This window comes from Squalius cephalus (genome assembly GCF_949319135.1).
Source record: "Squalius cephalus genome assembly, chromosome: 23".
Classification (NCBI taxonomy): domain Eukaryota; kingdom Metazoa; phylum Chordata; class Actinopteri; order Cypriniformes; family Leuciscidae; genus Squalius; species Squalius cephalus.
Genome location: NC_137144.1, coordinates 24,440,517 through 24,458,763, shown reverse-complemented (window position 1 = coordinate 24,458,763; position 18,247 = coordinate 24,440,517). Strand labels below are relative to the sequence as shown.

General features: G+C 38.5%; 4 protein-coding genes across 5 annotated transcripts in view; all 4 read left to right on the top strand.

The window, feature by feature from the left end:
• Nucleotides 1-18,247, top strand: part of LOC307151281 (N-acylneuraminate cytidylyltransferase B-like) — a gene marked incomplete at its 5' end in the record, with an annotated part of 151,949 nt that overhangs the window by 34,723 nt on the left and 98,979 nt on the right. The window lies entirely within an intron of this gene.
• The window catches only part of LOC307150893 (beta-1,4 N-acetylgalactosaminyltransferase 1-like), a 58,204-nt gene that overhangs the window by 28,102 nt on the left and 11,855 nt on the right, over nt 1-18,247 (top strand). The window lies entirely within an intron of this gene.
• LOC307150891 (N-lysine methyltransferase KMT5A-like) lies at nt 21-2,725 on the top strand. Of its 2 annotated transcripts, XM_079858508.1 has the most exons (5): nt 21-126; nt 955-1,063; nt 1,216-1,372; nt 1,692-1,884; nt 2,339-2,725. In XM_079858508.1, exons 2-5 carry the CDS (start codon nt 961-963, stop codon nt 2,564-2,566), a joined length of 681 nt encoding a protein of 226 aa, XP_079714634.1. In that variant the 5' UTR covers nt 21-126; nt 955-960; the 3' UTR covers nt 2,567-2,725. The 2 variants fall into 2 exon arrangements, with proteins under 2 accessions (XP_079714634.1, XP_079714633.1); XM_079858507.1 differs by having other exon boundaries at nt 24-1,063.
• Nucleotides 3,900-17,692, top strand: LOC307151283 (uncharacterized protein). Its single transcript, XM_079859235.1, has 9 exons — nt 3,900-4,403; nt 4,940-5,047; nt 5,584-5,691; nt 6,228-6,335; nt 6,812-6,979; nt 7,391-8,015; nt 11,825-11,892; nt 12,527-12,655; nt 17,476-17,692. Exons 1-8 carry the CDS (start codon nt 4,365-4,367, stop codon nt 12,638-12,640), a joined length of 1,338 nt encoding a protein of 445 aa, XP_079715361.1. The 5' UTR covers nt 3,900-4,364; the 3' UTR covers nt 12,641-12,655; nt 17,476-17,692.

Genomic DNA, 18,247 nt, shown 5'->3' with positions numbered 1-18,247 from the left:
TCAACAACAACTTGAAAATATAAGTATTAAATTGATACTGTACACGGAAGACAAAGAAGAAGATTATTTACTGGAGATGCCAACTAAGGATCTAAACTTCTGCAGAGGATAAAAGTGAAGCTCAAGGTACGTTAAGCACATATGTATGAAACCAGTTAGGTTAATTAGATTAGGCAGCGGGCTAACGTTAGCTGCTAGCTAGTTAGTGCTAATTGTTGAGGCTAAGTGTGGCCTGACGTGTTTTTGTGTTTTTCCAATAAGCGATCACAAAATCATACAATGTAATGTTAAGTACTTCATTTCAACTGAAAAGTGTCGTCAGGTGTTTAGTCTGATTGATTGCTAATGAAGGAATTGGGTTATTAAGTCTGTTTCTGTCTAGTTCGCGTGCTGGACAGTAGATTATTTTCTACTTTAAATTAAAGGTAATGTTATGTTTTATTACTTGTCAGGACAGGGTGAGGGGGAGGAATATCACACTTGTGTTTGACTTTTAGTATTGATATCGTTAACAGAGCAATTAAGTAACGTTAGGCAAAAATAAAAACACTGAAATGGTAAGTAGCTTTAAATGAATAAACTTTGTTTTAATTATGACAGTAACTTAAAATAAACTGGGGTTTGTATGGCGAGATCGTTCAAAAGAGTAGTTAGGTTAAGAGCCAAATAAGTAGTTAATTGTCAAGGCTACCTGGGATTATATAGATGTTGGTTTTGTGAGAGATTAGAGCCTAAGTGAAAATGTTGAGTTTATGCCCTCAAGGCTAGTAAGTTAGTCAATAAATGTGATATCCTTGAGTTCTGATTTCTTGTCTTACATTGATACATACGATATCATTGTAATGCAGTGTTACATTACAATAACATTCTTATCTACTTATTGAACATGCTAGTTTAATTCTGCATGTCTCCCCATTTTCACACTATTATTTATTACAATTTTTTTTCTCTCAGTTTGAAATGCCACCACGAATCAGCCCCCTTAAGGATGCCATGCATCATGTTGTTTCGAAGACTGACAAAACATTCAAATTAGATGTGAAGTATATCAATCCAGTGAAAGGTAAGGTGGTGTGATTTATCATTTAATATTTACCATCATATGCATGTCCTAACCATACTGCTGCCAACTATTGATGTCTTTTTGTGTATTTGGCATCCTTTATCTATAAGATTTTATTTTTGGTGAAAAAAAAAAAATTCTGTATTTTGCAGGACGTGGTCTATTCGCAAAGGGTGCCTTTTGCAAAGGTGATTTTGAGTACAGGGGAGATATGATAAATGATGCAGAGCTGCAGAGAAGAAGAACATGTTACCACGCATCCTGTGCTGCATTTATGTTTGATTTCATTTGGCGAGGGAAAACATGGTGGTAAGAAGTCAAGTTGCACCATATTCCTTATGCTAAACCAGGGTCTCTCAAACTCAGTCCTGCAGGGCCACTGTCCTGCACAGTTTAGCTCCAACCCTGATCAAACACACCTGAGCAAACTAATCAATGTCTTCAGGATCACTAGAAACTCACAGCTAGGTGTGTTTGATCAGTTTTGGAGCTAAACTGTGCAGGACAGTGGCCCTCCAGGACTGAGTTTGAGAAACCCTGTGCTAAACTATAGTAAAAAAAGACACTGATTTGGGGTGGTATATTGTAATACTTGTATTCATCCTTTTCTCATGCTTTCATATTTAAGTATTGATGCCTCAAGAGAAGATGGATCGTTTCGGCGGATCGTTATTGATGACCACAAATATCCAAATTGTAAGATGAAGAAAACTGACGTCAATGGAAAGCCTCACCTTTGTCTGTTTGCCCTGGATGACATTAAAGAAGGAGAAGAAATTGCCTATGATTATGGAGGAGAAGACTACCCTTGGAGAACACAAGTATGTTGCAAAGCACACTGTGTACAGAATATATCATTGTTGCAACATGTTAAGCAAGTTGTTGGTTGAATAGATTATAATTTGAATCTATTAGAAATCTATGAATCTAATCATGTCTATAAATGATAAGTTAAGTTACGTTTTAGGTCAGTGTTTCTACCCCACCCCTAAAATTTATACATTTAAAGAGTGAGGTGGTACAGTCTTAGGCCACTTTTCTTTCTGCAAGTTATGTGTGGCATGCAATGGCCTTATTGCAACTTATGGGTGAAATGTAATCACAAAAATAAACTAAAGATTAACTATGTAAAATGAAGACATGTTTTAATTGTAAATGTTTTTGTATTTTTTTTTCTTTTTTTTTAATTCTGAAATCATGTGGTATCTGCTTCAGATTTATCTCTTGTGTTTCCATGTTCTAATATCTTGTCATTATGAATGTTGTCTCTTACAGATAACCAGCGTTGCCATTAAAACCAGTGCAGCGAGTGCTTCTGATCCTTCTCTCCAGTCAGAGACTCCGATGGATGATGAATCTGCTCAGATCAACTCTCCTCAACAGGTACGTTCACATTCATCTAGGGATGCAACGATACCATTTTTTCAGAACCGATCCGATACCAAAAATTCTGAGTATCGGCCGATACCGATCCGTACCGATACCAGCGCAGTTTTTTTTTAATCAAGTAGAATTTCTATTACTCTGTGTTAAACTGATAAGAACTGAAAAAAAAGAAAAACACCAACAAAAAATATATGATCATAATCTGACATAAATGCTATTATAAACTAGATTAGTGGATAATTCAGCAATAAAATTTAGTCTAGAAAAATCACGAGTGCACAATTAATTGTATAAAATCTGAACATTTTGTGAAAAAAATGTTTAGTGGAGAACAAATTAGAGACAATAAGTGTAACACTAAATCTGGTAAAACTTTACACATTGCTCTTTGTATTGTTGTAAAATACATTCATGAAAAACAAGATAAAAATAGCAATTATTTTATATCCTACTATAAAATTGAGACATTTTTTAAATGTATAGCACAGCTGTTTAATAAGGTAGCAACATAATAGATAGGACAGGACAAGAACGGCTATTAATAATCTTTCATTGCGTCCCTGTATTACGATATGAAAGGCTCCAATACAGTGCGGCCCACAGCGCTTATGCGCATCCCGAGCGCAGAATGATGCTCTTGAAGCAACATGAGTCACAGCGCGCAGCGCGTCGAGTCCGCATTGAAAAGTTTAAAGCACAAAGAAAATACATATGATGCATAGTGTATTATACAGTATCTATCTATGCAATAGTCTATTCAGCATTTTCTTTTAAATTTCAGTTACTGTGCGCGTGAAGAACAAATAGTACCTGACTTTACTCTACTGTTGTGATCTAACAGACACCCGGTGGAAAGTAACATGATTAAGGTACAGCAATAAAGTCCAGCAAGATAAAGTTGTTTTATGTGAAACCATAGACCTTTATCTACAGATCAAGTATAATAATAGTAACATTGAATCATCTTGGAGAGAGTTTCATCGTGTGTTCTGTCATAACCGGACGCGACGCGCTGTTTGAGTGCTGAATGAAGAATGATTGACAGCCGCAGCTGAGGGAAACGTTTACGTGATCTTGAATTTAACACTTAAATATTAATTTATATCTCACATTATACTGTATAATGGCTTCAGAACACTTAAAATATTGTGCACGAAAACTTATGGTGCTTTATAATGTTTGTGGGGCTTAACAATAACACTGAATAGTATACGCACAATATCGGATTTGGATCGGCCTTGTCTGACCGATACCCGATCCGCCAAAAATGGCAGTATCGGAGCCGATTCCGATACTGAGTATCGGATCGGTGCATCCCTACATTCATCACTAAAGATTTAGGTCTACTGTCTCTCTTTGTCATGGTTTAGTGATTTTTAAGCATATTTTGATGCGTATCTGGTGTAAATTAGTAAATTAAACCGTGTAACGACATGTGTCCAGTAGGTTAGTGCTAGTGGAGTATTTAGGGCCAGTTTTATCCTTCACAGGGATTTTTTTCTGGATTAATTGTTGCTTTAAAATGGACAGTCACGACGTCCCCACAACACACTTTCAGTCAGTGTTTGACTTAAAACTTGTGTGTTGAATTTGATGAAACTAGTCCCCATAAGGAACTATAACGTGGTGTGTGAAAGGTCCCCATGAAGGTGTGTGAAAGGTCCCCATGAAGCCGGGTTTTATCCAGATGTGTGTGAGCGCAGACAGGGGTTGACTGGACAGGAATAAATGTTTTAGATGAAGTTGATTTGTCTATTTCTCTGAAATCCTGTGGTATCTGCTTCAGATTTCTCTCTTGTGTTTCCATGTTCTAATATCTTGTCATTATGAATGTTGTCTCTTACAGATAACCAGCGTTGCCATTAAAACCAGTGCAGCGAGTGCTTCTGATCCTTCTCTCCAGTCAGAGACTCAGATGGATGATGAATCTGCTCAGATCAACTCTCCTCAACAGGTACGTTCACATTCATCACTAAAGATTTAGGTCTACTGTCTCTCTTTGTCATGGTTTAGTGATTTTTAGGCATATTTTGATGCGTATCTGGTGTAAATTAGTACATTAAACCGTGTAACGACATGTGTCCTGTAGTTTAGTGCTAGTGGAGTATTTAGGGCCAGTTTTATCCTTCACAGGGAATTATTTTCTAGGTTAATTGTTGCTTTAAAATGGACACTCACGAAGTCCCCACAACACACTTTCAGTCAGTGTTTGAGTTCAAACTCATGTGTTGAATTTGGTGAAACTAGTCCCCATAAGGAACTATAACGTTGTGTGTGAAAGGTCCCCATGAAGGTGTGTGACAGGTCCCCATGAAGCCGGGTTTTATCCAGATGTGTGTGAGCGCAGACAGGGGTTGACTGGACAGGAATAAATGTTTTAGATGAAGTTGATTTGTCTCTTTCTATAAAATCATGTGGTATCTGCTTCAAATTTCTCTCTTGTGTTTCCATGTTCTAATATCTTGTCATTATGAATGTTGTCTCTTACAGATAACCAGCGTTGCCATTAAAACCAGCGCAGCGAGTGCTTCTGATCCTTCTCTCCAGTCAGAGACTCAGATGGATGATGAATCTGCTCAGATCAACTCTCCTCAACAGGTACGTTCACATTCATCACTAAAGATTTAGGTCTACTGTCTCTCTTTGTCATGGTTTAGTGATTTTTAGGCATATTTTGATGCGTATCTGGTGTAAATTAGTACATTAAACCGTGTAACGACATGTGTCCTGTAGTTTAGTGCTAGTGGAGTATTTAGGGCCAGTTTTATCCTTCATAAGGATTTATTTTCTAGGTTAATTGTTGCTTTAAAATGGACACTCACGACGTCCCCACAACACACTTTCAGTCAGTGTTTGAGTTCAAACTCATGTGTTGAATTTGATGAAACTAGTCCCCATAAGGAACTATAACATTGTGTGTGAAAGGTCCCCATGAAGGTGTGTGAAAGGTCCCCATGAAGCCGGGTTTTATCCAGATGTGTGTGAGCGCAGACAGGGGTTGACTAGACAGGAATAAATGTTTTAGATGAAGTTGATTTGTCTATTTCTCTGAAATCATGTGGTATCTGCTTCAGATTTCTCTCTTGTGTTTCCATGTTCTAATATCTTGTCATTATGAATGTTGTCTCTTACAGATAACCAGCGTTGCCATTAAAACCAGCGCAGCGAGTGCTTCTGATCCTTCTCTCCAGTCAGAGACTCAGATGGATGATGAATCTGCTCAGATCAACTCTCCTCAACAGGTACGTTCACATTCATCACTAAAGATTTAGGTCTACTGTCTCTCTTTGTCATGGTTTAGTGATTTTTAGGCATATTTTGATGCGTATCTGGTGTAAATTAGTACATTAAACCGTGTAACGACATGTGTCCTGTAGTTTAGTGCTAGTGGAGTATTTAGGGCCAGTTTTATCCTTCACAGGGAATTATTTTCTAGGTTAATTGTTGCTTTAAAATGGACACTCACGACGTCCCCACAACACACTTTCAGTCAGTGTTTGAGTTCAAACTCATGTGTTGAATTTGATGAAACTAGTCCCCATAAGGAACTATGACATTGTGTGTGAAAGGTCCCCATGAAGGTGTGTGAAAGGTCCCCATGAAGCCGGGTTTTATCCAGATGTGTGTGAGCGCAGACAGGGGTTGACTGGACAGGAATAAATGTTTTAGATGAAGTTGATTTGTCTCTTTTTATAAAATCATGTGGTATCTGCTTCAAATTTTTCTCTTGTGTTTCCATGTTCTAATATCTTGTCATTATGAATGTTGTCTCTTACAGATAACCAGCGTTGCCATTAAAACCAGCGCAGCGAGTGCTTCTGATCCTTCTCTCCAGTCAGAGACTCAGATGGATGATGAATCTGCTCAGATCAACTCTCCTCAACAGGTACGTTCACATTCATCACTAAAGATTTAGGTCTACTGTCTCTCTTTGTCATGGTTTAGTGATTTTTAGGCATATTTTGATGCGTATCTGGTGTAAATTAGTACATTAAACCGTGTAACGACATGTGTCCTGTAGTTTAGTGCTAGTGGAGTATTTATGGCCAGTTTTATCCTTCACAGGGAATTATTTTCTAGGTTAATTGTTGCTTTAAAATGGACACTCACGACGTCCCCACAACACACTTTCAGTCAGTGTTTGAGTTCAAACTCATGTGTTGAATTTGATGAAACTAGTCCCCATAAGGAACTATAACATTGTGTGTGAAAGGTCCCCATGAAGGTGTGTGAAAGGTCCCCATGAAGCCGGGTTTTATCCAGATGTGTGTGAGCGCAGACAGGGGTTGACTGGACAGGAATAAATGTTTTAGATGAAGTTGATTTGTCTATTTCTCTGAAATCATGTGGTATCTGCTTCAGATTTCTCTCTTGTGTTTCCATGTTCTAATATCTTGTCATTATGAATGTTGTCTCTTACAGATAACCAGCGTTGCCATTAAAACCAGCGCAGCAAGTGCTTCTGATCCTTCTCTCCAGTCAGAGACTCAGATGGATGATGAATCTGCTCAGATCAACTCTCCTCAACAGGTACGTTCACATTCATCACTAAAGATTTAGGTATACTGTCTCTCTTTGTCATGGTTTAGTGATTTTTAGGCATATTTTGATGCGTATCTGGTGTAAATTAGTACATTAAACCATGTAACGACATGTGTCCTGTAGTTTAGTGCTAGTGGAGTATTTAGGGCCAGTTTTATCCTTCACAGGGATTTATTTTCTAGGTTAATTGTTGCTTTAAAATGGACACTCACGACGTCCCCACAACACACTTTCAGTCAGTGTTTGAGTTCAAACTTGTGTGTTGAATATGATGAAACTAGTCCCCATAAGGAAATATAACGTTGTGTGTGAAAGGTCCTCATGAAGCTGGTTTTAATCAAGATGTGTGTGTGAGCAAGGTTTGCTGGACAGGAATAATTGTTTTTTTTTCTGGCAAAGGTGTGTCTAGCCCAGATGATTCTCTTTAACCGGCGCAGGGAAGGAGTGGTTTCGAGCATGCCTTTGTCTGCATTTCTATCAAGAGACACTTCTGATCCACATGAGGATGTGGACTGGGCACTCTCTGAAGTGGAAAACAATCTCTGCAGACACTTCACAAGGGTTATCGCAAGGGGGAAGCGTGGTCGACCAGTTCCAATTCTTCTGACTTCAAAAATGCTATGTGCCTTAGAACTCCTTGTTAAGCAGAGAGAGGCTTGTGGGGTTCTGAAAGACAATTCCTATATGTTTGCAAGACCAGAAGCCATGACATATTTTCGAGGGTCAGACTGCCTCCGTGGCTTTGCAAAGGTGTGTGACGCAAAGTGTCCCAAGTCACTGACATCTACAAGACTGCGAAAGCATGCCGCAACCCTTTCAACAGTGCTGAATATGACTGACACCGAGATGGACCAGCTGGCAAACTTTCTTGGACACGACATAAGAATCCATCATGAGTTCTATCGACTCCCTGAGAAGACCCTGCAACTTGCCAAGATCAGCAAAGTTCTAATGGCTCTTGAGCAAGGAAGATTAGCTGAGTTCCATGGCAAGAACTTGGATGAAATTGGGATAGATCCTGATGGTGTGGTATTTTATTTGACTTTTGTTTGATTTTCTGTTTGATTTTCTGTTTACCATCTATTAGGGGTGTAACGATACACGTATTCGTATTGAACTGTTTGGTACGATGCTTTCGGTTCTGTGTTCGGTACGCATTTTCAAACCGAACGGTTCGTTGGACCATTTTTCCTGCCGACCAAAATTTCGTTATTTCAAATGTAGGCGGGTCGCGTGTGGCAAGCGCTCTCGTTATGTAAGAGACGCCGGCGCGACCACAACATTGTCCAACGTCAAATGGCAAACGTAATGCAAGCGGAACGAAACTGCTCGTTATTGTGTGGTTGACGGACCGTTTATCAGTTTGGACCAGTGCAGCGCAAGCTGATCATGATCATACGACACTGTTACTACACAGCGCTAATAAGAGATCCAGTAAAGAAATCATTTGAATTCGCCACAGAAGTAATAACATCGCTGAGAGATCTTGTGAGAAACATTCACATTTCTCCGTTATTAACGGTTCAAACAGCTCTGACGTGGAAACCAGGAGAAACATTGTGCCATAAATGAACTATCCGGTGTCCACAGATGGATTTACCATGGATTTACTGTAGTAACACTAACTGCAACCATGGAAGTTTGGCAGGAATAGTAGGCTATAATGCCTTCAAGTAACATTACGTTGGTTTTATTTTGACATTAAAATAAACTCGATATTACAACAGAAATGTTTAACTCTCTCTTTTCCAGCACTTTAGACACAGTTGCTCCGTTGCGCTTAAAGAAGATTAAAGAAAATAGTCCAACGCCGTGGTACAACGAGCACACTCAGGCCCTTAAGAGAGCAGCCAGAAAAATGGAGCGCAACTGGAAGAAAACAAAACTAGAGGTATTTCGCATTTCATGGAAGGAGAGCTCAATTACTTACAGAGAGGCTTTAAAAGCTGCTAGATCTGCTTATTTTTCAACCCTATTAGAAGAAAATAAACATAATCCTAGGTATTTATTTGAAACGGTGGCTAAACTAACGAAAAATAAAGCTTCAAGCACCGAAGTTTCCAAGCAACACAGCAGTAATGATTTTATGAACTTCACTTATAAGATTGATAATATCAGGGACAAAATTATAACTATGCAACCGTCTACTACAGTATCGCATCAGGCAGTGCATTGTAGTCTCCCTGAGGAAAAATTGGATTAATTCGTTGATATAGGAGAGGAAGAATTTACTAAACTCATTAAATCATCTAAATCTACAACATGTATGTTAGACCCTATACCAACTAAGCTACTGAAAGAAATACTTCCAGAGGTCATAGATCCTCTTCTTAATATCATTAATTCGTCTTTGTCTCTAGGATACGTACCAAAAACCTTTAAGCTGGCTATGATTAAACCGCTTGTTAAAAAAACGCAACTTGATCCTACAGAATTAGTCAATTATAGGCCGATCTCGAATCTACCTTTTCTGTCAAAGATATTAGAAAAGGCAGTATCCTCACAACTGTGTTCCTTTCTTGAAAGAAATGATCTCTGCGAGGATTTCTATTCAGGATTTAGACCGTACCATAGTACCGAGACAGCTCTCGTTAGAGTCACAAATGATTTGCTCTTATCATCCGATCGTGGTTGTATCTCTCTATTAGTGTTACTCGATCTTAGTGCTGCATTTGACACCATTGACCACAACGTTCTTTTAAATAGATTAGAACATTATGTTGGCATTAGTGGAAATGCACTAGCATGGTTTAAATCATACTTATCTGACCGTTATCAGTTTGTAGCAGTAAATGATGAGATGTCTCATCGATCACAAGTTCAGTATGGCGTACCACAAGGCTCAGTACTAGGACCGCTGCTGTTCACTCTGTACATGCTACCATTAGGAGAAATCATTAGGAAACATGGCATTAGCTTTCACTGTTATGCCGATGATACTCAGCTCTATATTTCTTCAAAACCTAACGAAACTTATCAATTCACAAAATGAACGGAATGCATAGCGGATATAAAAAAATTGGATGACTCGTAATTTCCTACTTCTAAATTCTGAAAAAACAGAGTTTCTAATTATTGGACAAAAAACTTCCTCACGTAATAACCTAGAATACTGTCTAACACTTGATGGCTGCTCTGTTAAGTCTTCGTCGTCGGTTAGGAACCTGGGTGTGCTCTTTGATACCAATCTTTCATTTGAAAGTCACGTGTCTAGTATCTGTAAAACTGCATTTTTCCATTTAAAAATATATCTAAATTACACCATATGCTCTCATTGACAAATGCGGAACAATTAGTTCATGCGTTCATGACCTCAAGGCTAGATTATTGTAATGCTCTACTGGGTGGTTGTCCTGCACGCTTAATAAACAAACTACAGCTGGTCCAAAACGCAGCAGCTCGAGTTCTTACTAGAACCAGGAAGTATGACCATATTAGCCCGGTTCTGTCAAAACTGCATTGGCTCCCTATTAAACATCGCATAAATTTTAAAATATTGCTGATCACTTACAAAGCACTAAATGGTTTAGCTCCGCAGTACTTGAGCGAGCTCTTAACGCATTATAGTCCGTCACGTCTATTGCGATCTCAAAATTCCGGCCAGTTACTAATACCTAGAATATCAAAATCGACTGCTGGCGGTAGATCCTTTTCCTATTTAGCACCAAAACTCTGGAACAGTCTTCCTACCATTGTCCGGGAAGCAGACACACTCTGTCAGTTCAAAGCTAGACTAAAGACACATCTCTTTGACCTAGCTTTCGGGAACACTTCCCAAAAATCCTGATGTACTCATTACATCATGAGAAGAATGGCATCTACGCTAATTTTAGTGTCTGTGTTTATCCCGAGGTTTTCCTGCAGCCTGCCGGATCCAGGCCGTATCCAGATCTGACGAATGACTTTCGCCTGGACCGATGACAACGCAGTGCTGAAGTGCCAACTAGTCTCTCCCTATGGAGGATCCCACTACCACTCTACAGATAAGGCGTTGTCGGGAAAGGCGTTGTTCGTTTCGCGTTCCTACCCCAAAGCAACAAAATAAAATAAAATTCTTTATCAAAATTTATAAGGAAAGACAAGTACTTTGTTTAGGCTTGGCTTGTAGGGAATTCCTAACCTGCGTATATTCAAACGCACATAACTATAGAACCCATTCTAAATGCGCATGTGAACGCCATCAGCGTTTCTCACAGGTTCGCGTTTAAAGTCTGTGTAGAGGGAATGGTGTCGTCTTAGCGGCTACATTGCTTGATCGTTGCGACGGAAGCAAATCAATCAAAACTAACTTTAGATGGAAATAACTTAACTCTGCTGTAAAGCCGAAACAATCTCTGTTACCTTAAATTATAAGCTTATCTCTGTAAAGCTGCTTTGAGACAATCTACATTGTTAAAAGCGCTATATAAATGAAGATGACTTGACTTGACATTGTAAATACAATTGCTGCCCTCAAATGTTAATCTGAACTAAAATAAACCTTTGTTTATAACTACTACAATATTACATTTCACTTTTTCCAAGGAGCGTTTTGTTTTATATGCTCCTAAGAAGAGTCAATTATAGCTCCAGAATTGCTCAAAGTAAAAAAAAATCATACTTTATGATGTTAGTTTTAATAAAAAAAAGAATAAAAAAATTAAATCAAGGAAATTACTCTGGCATTTTTTTTCTTTTTGCTGTATCAAAAACGTACCGAACCGTGACACAAGTGTATCGTATTGAACTGAAACGTAAATTTTGTGAACCGTTACACCCCTACCATCTATTCGTATACCAGGTGTTTATGATCCATTATATACCATTGTTAAGCTGTACTTTGAACTTCCACAGAAACGTTATTGACTGTGATGAGGAAGACGGGAGCATACAAGAGGGACACTGTTCATCTACTGTTGACGGTTTGTATTACTGTCAAAATACACTACTACATTTTGCAGTTATTCATAATTTTCAGTCACGTAACTTGTGAAGACCTGACAGACAAAAATATTGTTCTAACATCATAGCCAACATTAAAGAAGATGCTTCAGTATGCTGAACAAATGTTGTTTTTTTTGACGAAACGGCTCATTGTGTAATGAATCAAATGCCTCCAAGCTATTCTTCAACTAAATTACACTAAACATTCATTCTGGAGTGAATATTTTTTTGTGAGTTTACTACCATAAAAAATATATTTCATAGGAGAAACTTGTACATTTTTCATTTTTCATAAAACACTAGCTGATCTGCTCTCTTCTCGTGTTGGTTGTGTCATGGCACAAAACGAATCATGTCAGATGATTAAGACATGAAATAAAATGGTTATACTCAATTTACTTGCACTTATATTTGATTAAATGTCTGCTGGAAAGATGTAGTTCAATTATACTTGCAATAATGAACAATTGCACAGGTTTAGGGTTTATTGTACTTTAATGATTTTAAATAATTAGTGCATAAGTGTGACAAATAACAGTGTATTGTCAGCATTCTATAGTACATTTAAATTGTATCTTTCTGAAAATGTTGAACTTTGATTATTTTCCATAGAACCATCAGCAGAGGTGGCACTTCCTCCTACCAAGAGGAATGACATGCCGCCACCACCCAAGAGACCCAGACCACCATCAGATGAAGAGATGCCTACAGGAGCCAGTGCTGTGAGGCCTTCTTCCAAAGGTGAACTCTTTACACATTTCTTAGACTAAATTAGACCCTTTAGGAGCACTTTAACACCCAGATCTCAGACCAGGGGCCTCATTTATAAAACTGTGCGTAGGAACCTTACTAAAAGTGTACGTGCGCCCGAAAGCCAAAAATGGCGTACGCAAAAAAATATTCAGACTTATAAAACCGTGCGTACGCCAGAACCTGCGCAGAATTCACTTTATAAATCCCAGTCAGCGGAAGATTGTGCGTACATGCATCTCCACCCGAAATAACCATATGTGGAGCTTACGACGCCTAGTTTTACTATGCAGATCCTCATCTACATATCATTTGACTACATAACTGAGGGAAGGAGGTTGTTCCCCAAAATCTCGCAATACATGGCCCCAGTCATCCTCTCCTTAATACAGTGCAGTCGCCCTGTCCCATGTGCAGAAAAACACCCCCAAAGCATGATGCTACCACCCCCATGCTTCACAGTAGGGATGGTGTTCTTGGGATGGTACTCATCATTCTTCTTCCTCCAAACACGTTTAGTGGAATTATGACCAAAAAGTTCTATTTTGGTCTCATCTGATCACATGACTTTCTCCCATGACTCCTCTGGATCATCCAAATGGTCATTGGCAAACTTAAGACGGGCCTTGACATGTGCTGGTTTAAGCAGGGGAACCTTCCGTGCCATGCATGATTTCAAACCATGACGTCTTAGTGTATTACCAACAGTAACCTTGGAAACGGTGGTCACAGCTCTTTTTAGGTCATTGACCAGCTCCTCCCGTGTAGTTCTGGGCTGATTTCTCACCTTTCTTAGGATCATTGAGACCCCACGAGGTGAGATCTTGCATGGAGCCCCAGTCCGAGGGAGATTGACAGTCATGTTGCTCAGGAACCCATCTGTAGTTGTTTAGAGGGTTACTTGGTTGATGCTAGAATCTACTAGGTGTTTTGTGGCACTAGTAGGAACTGTAGCTGTTCTAAAAATGAAAACACCGAATCAGTAATAACTAGCCTAACCCCTGGAGCAGTTTGAGTGGATGGATGCATAAAAATAACTTGCAGCCAAGACATTGATCCTAATATATTTTCCTTTTCTCCAATGATCATTTCAGGCCAAGTGACTGAATGTAAAAATCACTGTTTGATTGACAGTGTAATTCTATTTATAGGTAGAGTGCAAATTAATTTCTCTTGCAATATAGATGCTGACATAAATACTAGGGCTGCCCTCGACTAAAGTTTTTTTTTTTTCTAGTCGACTAGTAGTCGTTCATTAAGCTATTAGTCAACTAATCGCATTTTTATATTAATAAGCCATAACTCATAATAATGAGCCTTTAATTGCCTATATAATACATAGCCTAATTAGCGATCAAGCGCACACTTAAAGTTCCGCAGCGCACCGGCAAAAATAATGATTGAGTGTGTCTTGTGTCAGAAGGAGACTGTCTAAACAAACATTGTAATAATTTATTGATATTCTCGGCTGCAGAGATTAAGTCGATGATACAGACTCGTCATCTCCGCAGTGACTCGCATTTCATACGGATTACATAATCTGAGTATTTATTTTCCACTTGAATTGATTCGTTTAAAAGCAGACATTTCAAGCTTTCTATAGATATATTTCTCACGTGTGTGTGTGTGTGAGGCAGGGTGGGAATTATGTAATTTTAGGGGCAAGGCCATTTGGCCTCCACCTTTTCTTTTTTTTTTAGGGGCACCAAGGCCATATGACAGGGCACAAAGGCCATTGAGTACAATTCGATGGTTTTCCCATTCAGATTGATACCATAACATCCTAATTTGGAATAAGACATGGATTATGACTTTTTTAATAAAAAAAAACATTTTTTAATGAGAGAGAGAGAGAGAGCGCCATTACATCCAGAAGGTATACACCCTCACACAACAATAGAAACAACATAAATGCCAATAAAAGCATTCAGAAACAACACAAATGCCAATAAAAGCATTCAAAATATTCATTCAGTCCTCTATATCATGTGAGTGTGAGAGAGAGAACCATTCCATCCAGAAGGTATACACCCTCACAATCATTATTGCTCAGCGCTCAACGCAGTTTGCTTCGCGCTCCACTCAAATCGCCCCCCGCTCGCTCCAAAAAAGGAAAAAAATCTACATGTATATCACTTGTAGCGGTCCCCAAGCTTTTTTGCGCCACAGATCGGTTTAATATCAGACAATATTTTCACGGACCGGCCTTAAAGGTGTGGCGGATAAATACAACAAAATAAAATGATACGAACGGCATAAAACCTGGGGTATTTTTTTTAGCCTATAATAATAAACGTGAATCCAATGTGTGGGCCTACTAGCAACTTTATTAGCAGCATCCTCTAACATCGCGCCTAAAAACAACTGAGAAAGTCTGAACACAAACAAAATGCCCCCAAAAGAAAAGAATCTCTATGTTTTCGGTGCTGATGCGATGTAAGGGTGGCGCTGCTGCCAATAAAGCACCTAAAAGCTGTCACAACGAACCGGCAAAATTAATGATTATGAATATGTAAAATATAGCAGGAGACATTTTAATTGTTTACTAATAAACCAGTTTTTTATTTTTTTTATGTCTGTGTCGGCTGGAAAGATGCTGACTCGCGATCTTCGCAGTAGTGAACGCGCCAGAGAGAATTGCACATTTCATACGGATTACATAAGAGAGAAGTCTGTTTTCTTTCGTTTTGAATTGTTCTGTTTAAAAGTAGACATTTCAAGCTTTATATATATGTCTCAGGTCTGTGAGGCAAGTAGGCTATACTTGTCTGTAACATTGTGTTTTTTTTTTTTTGTGAAATAAATTTCTAAATAAATGCGACTTATAGTCCAGTGCGACTTAGGCTAGGCCTATACTGTATGTGTTTTTTCTTCTTCATGGCGCATTTTTTGACTGTTGCGATTTATACTCCGGAGCGACTTATTAATAGTAGGCTACATAATGGTTTGGAGTTTTTGAACTCCATTATTGAGCTGAGTTTTGACTGAAAATAGTCTACTGTTGATGACTGTGCAAGACAGATGGATTCAGGGTCAGGCTTGACTAAGCATGCTTCAGACTCGTGGTGTGAGCGGAGCGAAACTGGAGCGGGAAATAGGGCGACGCTCTGTCCTTTTGAAATTGCCGCTCTGCGCTCTGTCCAAGATCCGCCCGCTCGCGCTCCCCGCTCGCTCCCGCTCCACTCCGCTCACATGCTCTGCTTTATACATGGAACTTGGACAGGGCCAGGGCACACAGGCCACTGTGGCCGTACGATGATTTTTTTTTCACGGGGCATGAAGGCCAAAGTGTAGGGCAACGGCGGCCGTGGCCGCGGTATAATTCCCACCCTGGTGTGAGGCGAGTATACGCTGAGTTTCGGCTCATTTCTGTGATGCTCAAGTTCACTGAGACAGCAGAAAGCACATCCTGATTGTTTTCATTATTTTACAAAGCACAACATTTTGTAGTTATTGTGAGTTTACAGAAATAAGAGTTGAACCTTTACAGTTTGCATTACTCTGTCCTTTTATTCATACAGATAAGAGTATTGAAAGTTAAATGATCGCGCCGGCGCCTGTATGTCCTGCGACTAACCGACTAATAAAAGACCTAATAAATAATAATAATAATAAAAGACCTAATAAATAATAATAATAATAATAGTCGCTTTGGTGCATTTCTCACATCACTATTTACATTTGCACAACAGTTAGTTCAACCTCCACAACATTTAGTCATTTGTGCACATCATAGTAGCAGTTTCTCATTCCTTCCAACAAACTGCAAATGCTTTTGGACATGCATCTATTGCTTTCATACAACTCTCTGCTGTTATATAACATTATCATTTGCTTATGTCATGTCAGTCAAAATTAACTATACTTGTGAATGCTGAATAGTCATTCCATATAAAACTAATAGTCCTCATTTCATTGCTTGAGTCATTACATACAAAAATGTTGAACTAGTTATCAAAATCTGTCAAGCAAATTTTACACTTTTTTTTAAATTATTATTATTATTATTATTATTATTATTTTTCTGAAAATGCCTCCTAAATTGAATAATTTCTCTCAGGTGAATCTCAGCTTTCACTGATGAGGAACATCTGGATGTGCATGAATGATTACAGTACTATGTACTGTATGTTGTATGTTCAGTTCCAATATGTACTGCAATATTGTTTACAGTTGTGCATAGCTCTATGCATAGCTGTATTTATTTCATTTGCACAATGCTGTGAACAAATTAGAATTGCAAAGAGCATATGCAGTAAAAATGTGAAACATACATATTCAGTGTCTTGTACTCTGTTACCTCACTAAATACAGTAATGTGTAACTTTACTGTATTTTTCAAATGGCTGTTCAAATAGTATATAGTGCTATCTTGAGCATGTACAGGTAGTGTTACCAAGATCTGACTTTTTTGCAATGGAAAACATTTACAGAATAAACTGTCATAATGAAAACATAACCAAGCCATTTGACTATCTTGTTCATAAACAATGGTGTCAGGACTTTTCATCTTGATGACACTGACACTTTCATTGACATGAATACTTGCTTTTGAGGAATGAGCTATCCATTTTGAGCAAGTGATACGCTTTTGCAGGTTATCAACTAGGTTTTGCAGTTTGTACTAATTGTTCTGAGAACTGCTTTAACTGTTGTGCAAATGTAAATAGTGATGTGAGAAATGCACCAAAGCGACTGAGAAAAACTGTAATAACCAGACCTAATAAATACTGATAATAGGATTCAGAACTTCGGATTGGAATTCCAGCACACACTTTATCATTTCAATTGTTTTTTCTGTCCACTTTTAGGTAAAAGTACCCAGAAGACACCCTGGCAGCAGACAGAGGTGCAGGCGGTGGAAAGGCACATGAAGCGATTCATCACATTCATCACATCGTTCATTGTACAAGCAAAGAGCGACTGTGACAAATGTTTAAAAGCTGAACCAGAAGCACTGAAGAACCGCGATTTGAAGACCGTAAAGTTTTACATTTATTAGTAGTGAATAAATGTGTTGAAGCTCAATTAGTAGTAGATTTTGTTTTATTTTTTATAAGTATCAGGTGAATGAGTAGCAGCTGATGCTGGGAGGTTGGCCGAAAAAATTACAATTATAGAAAGAATAGTTTGAAGTGGAAAGGTTTAAATGTTTGACCTGTGGGTATGAAATGGGTTGGAAAATATCCAGACAATAATTCATTACTTGCATGCAGTCCTTTGTTGCAGTGAAAAAGTTCTCCATTCACATATAATCCACTTCAATCACACTAATATTCCAATCAATTGTAAGAACAATCAATCGATCCAAACAAATATTCTGCATGTTGAGGAGATGATTACAAGCACAACACTAGGGCCTGGTTTCACAGACAGGATTTAGATTAAACCAGGATTAGGCCTTTAGTTCAGTTAGGACATTTAAGTAGCTTTTATAAACGTGTCTTAGAAATAAGCATTACTGGTGTGCATCTTGAGACAAAACAATGGCACTTGGACACAAAGGACTTAATTTAAGATGTGCTTTCAGTTAAAACGGCTTAAACACACACTTTAGTCTGAGACTATCTTAAGGCTGGTCTG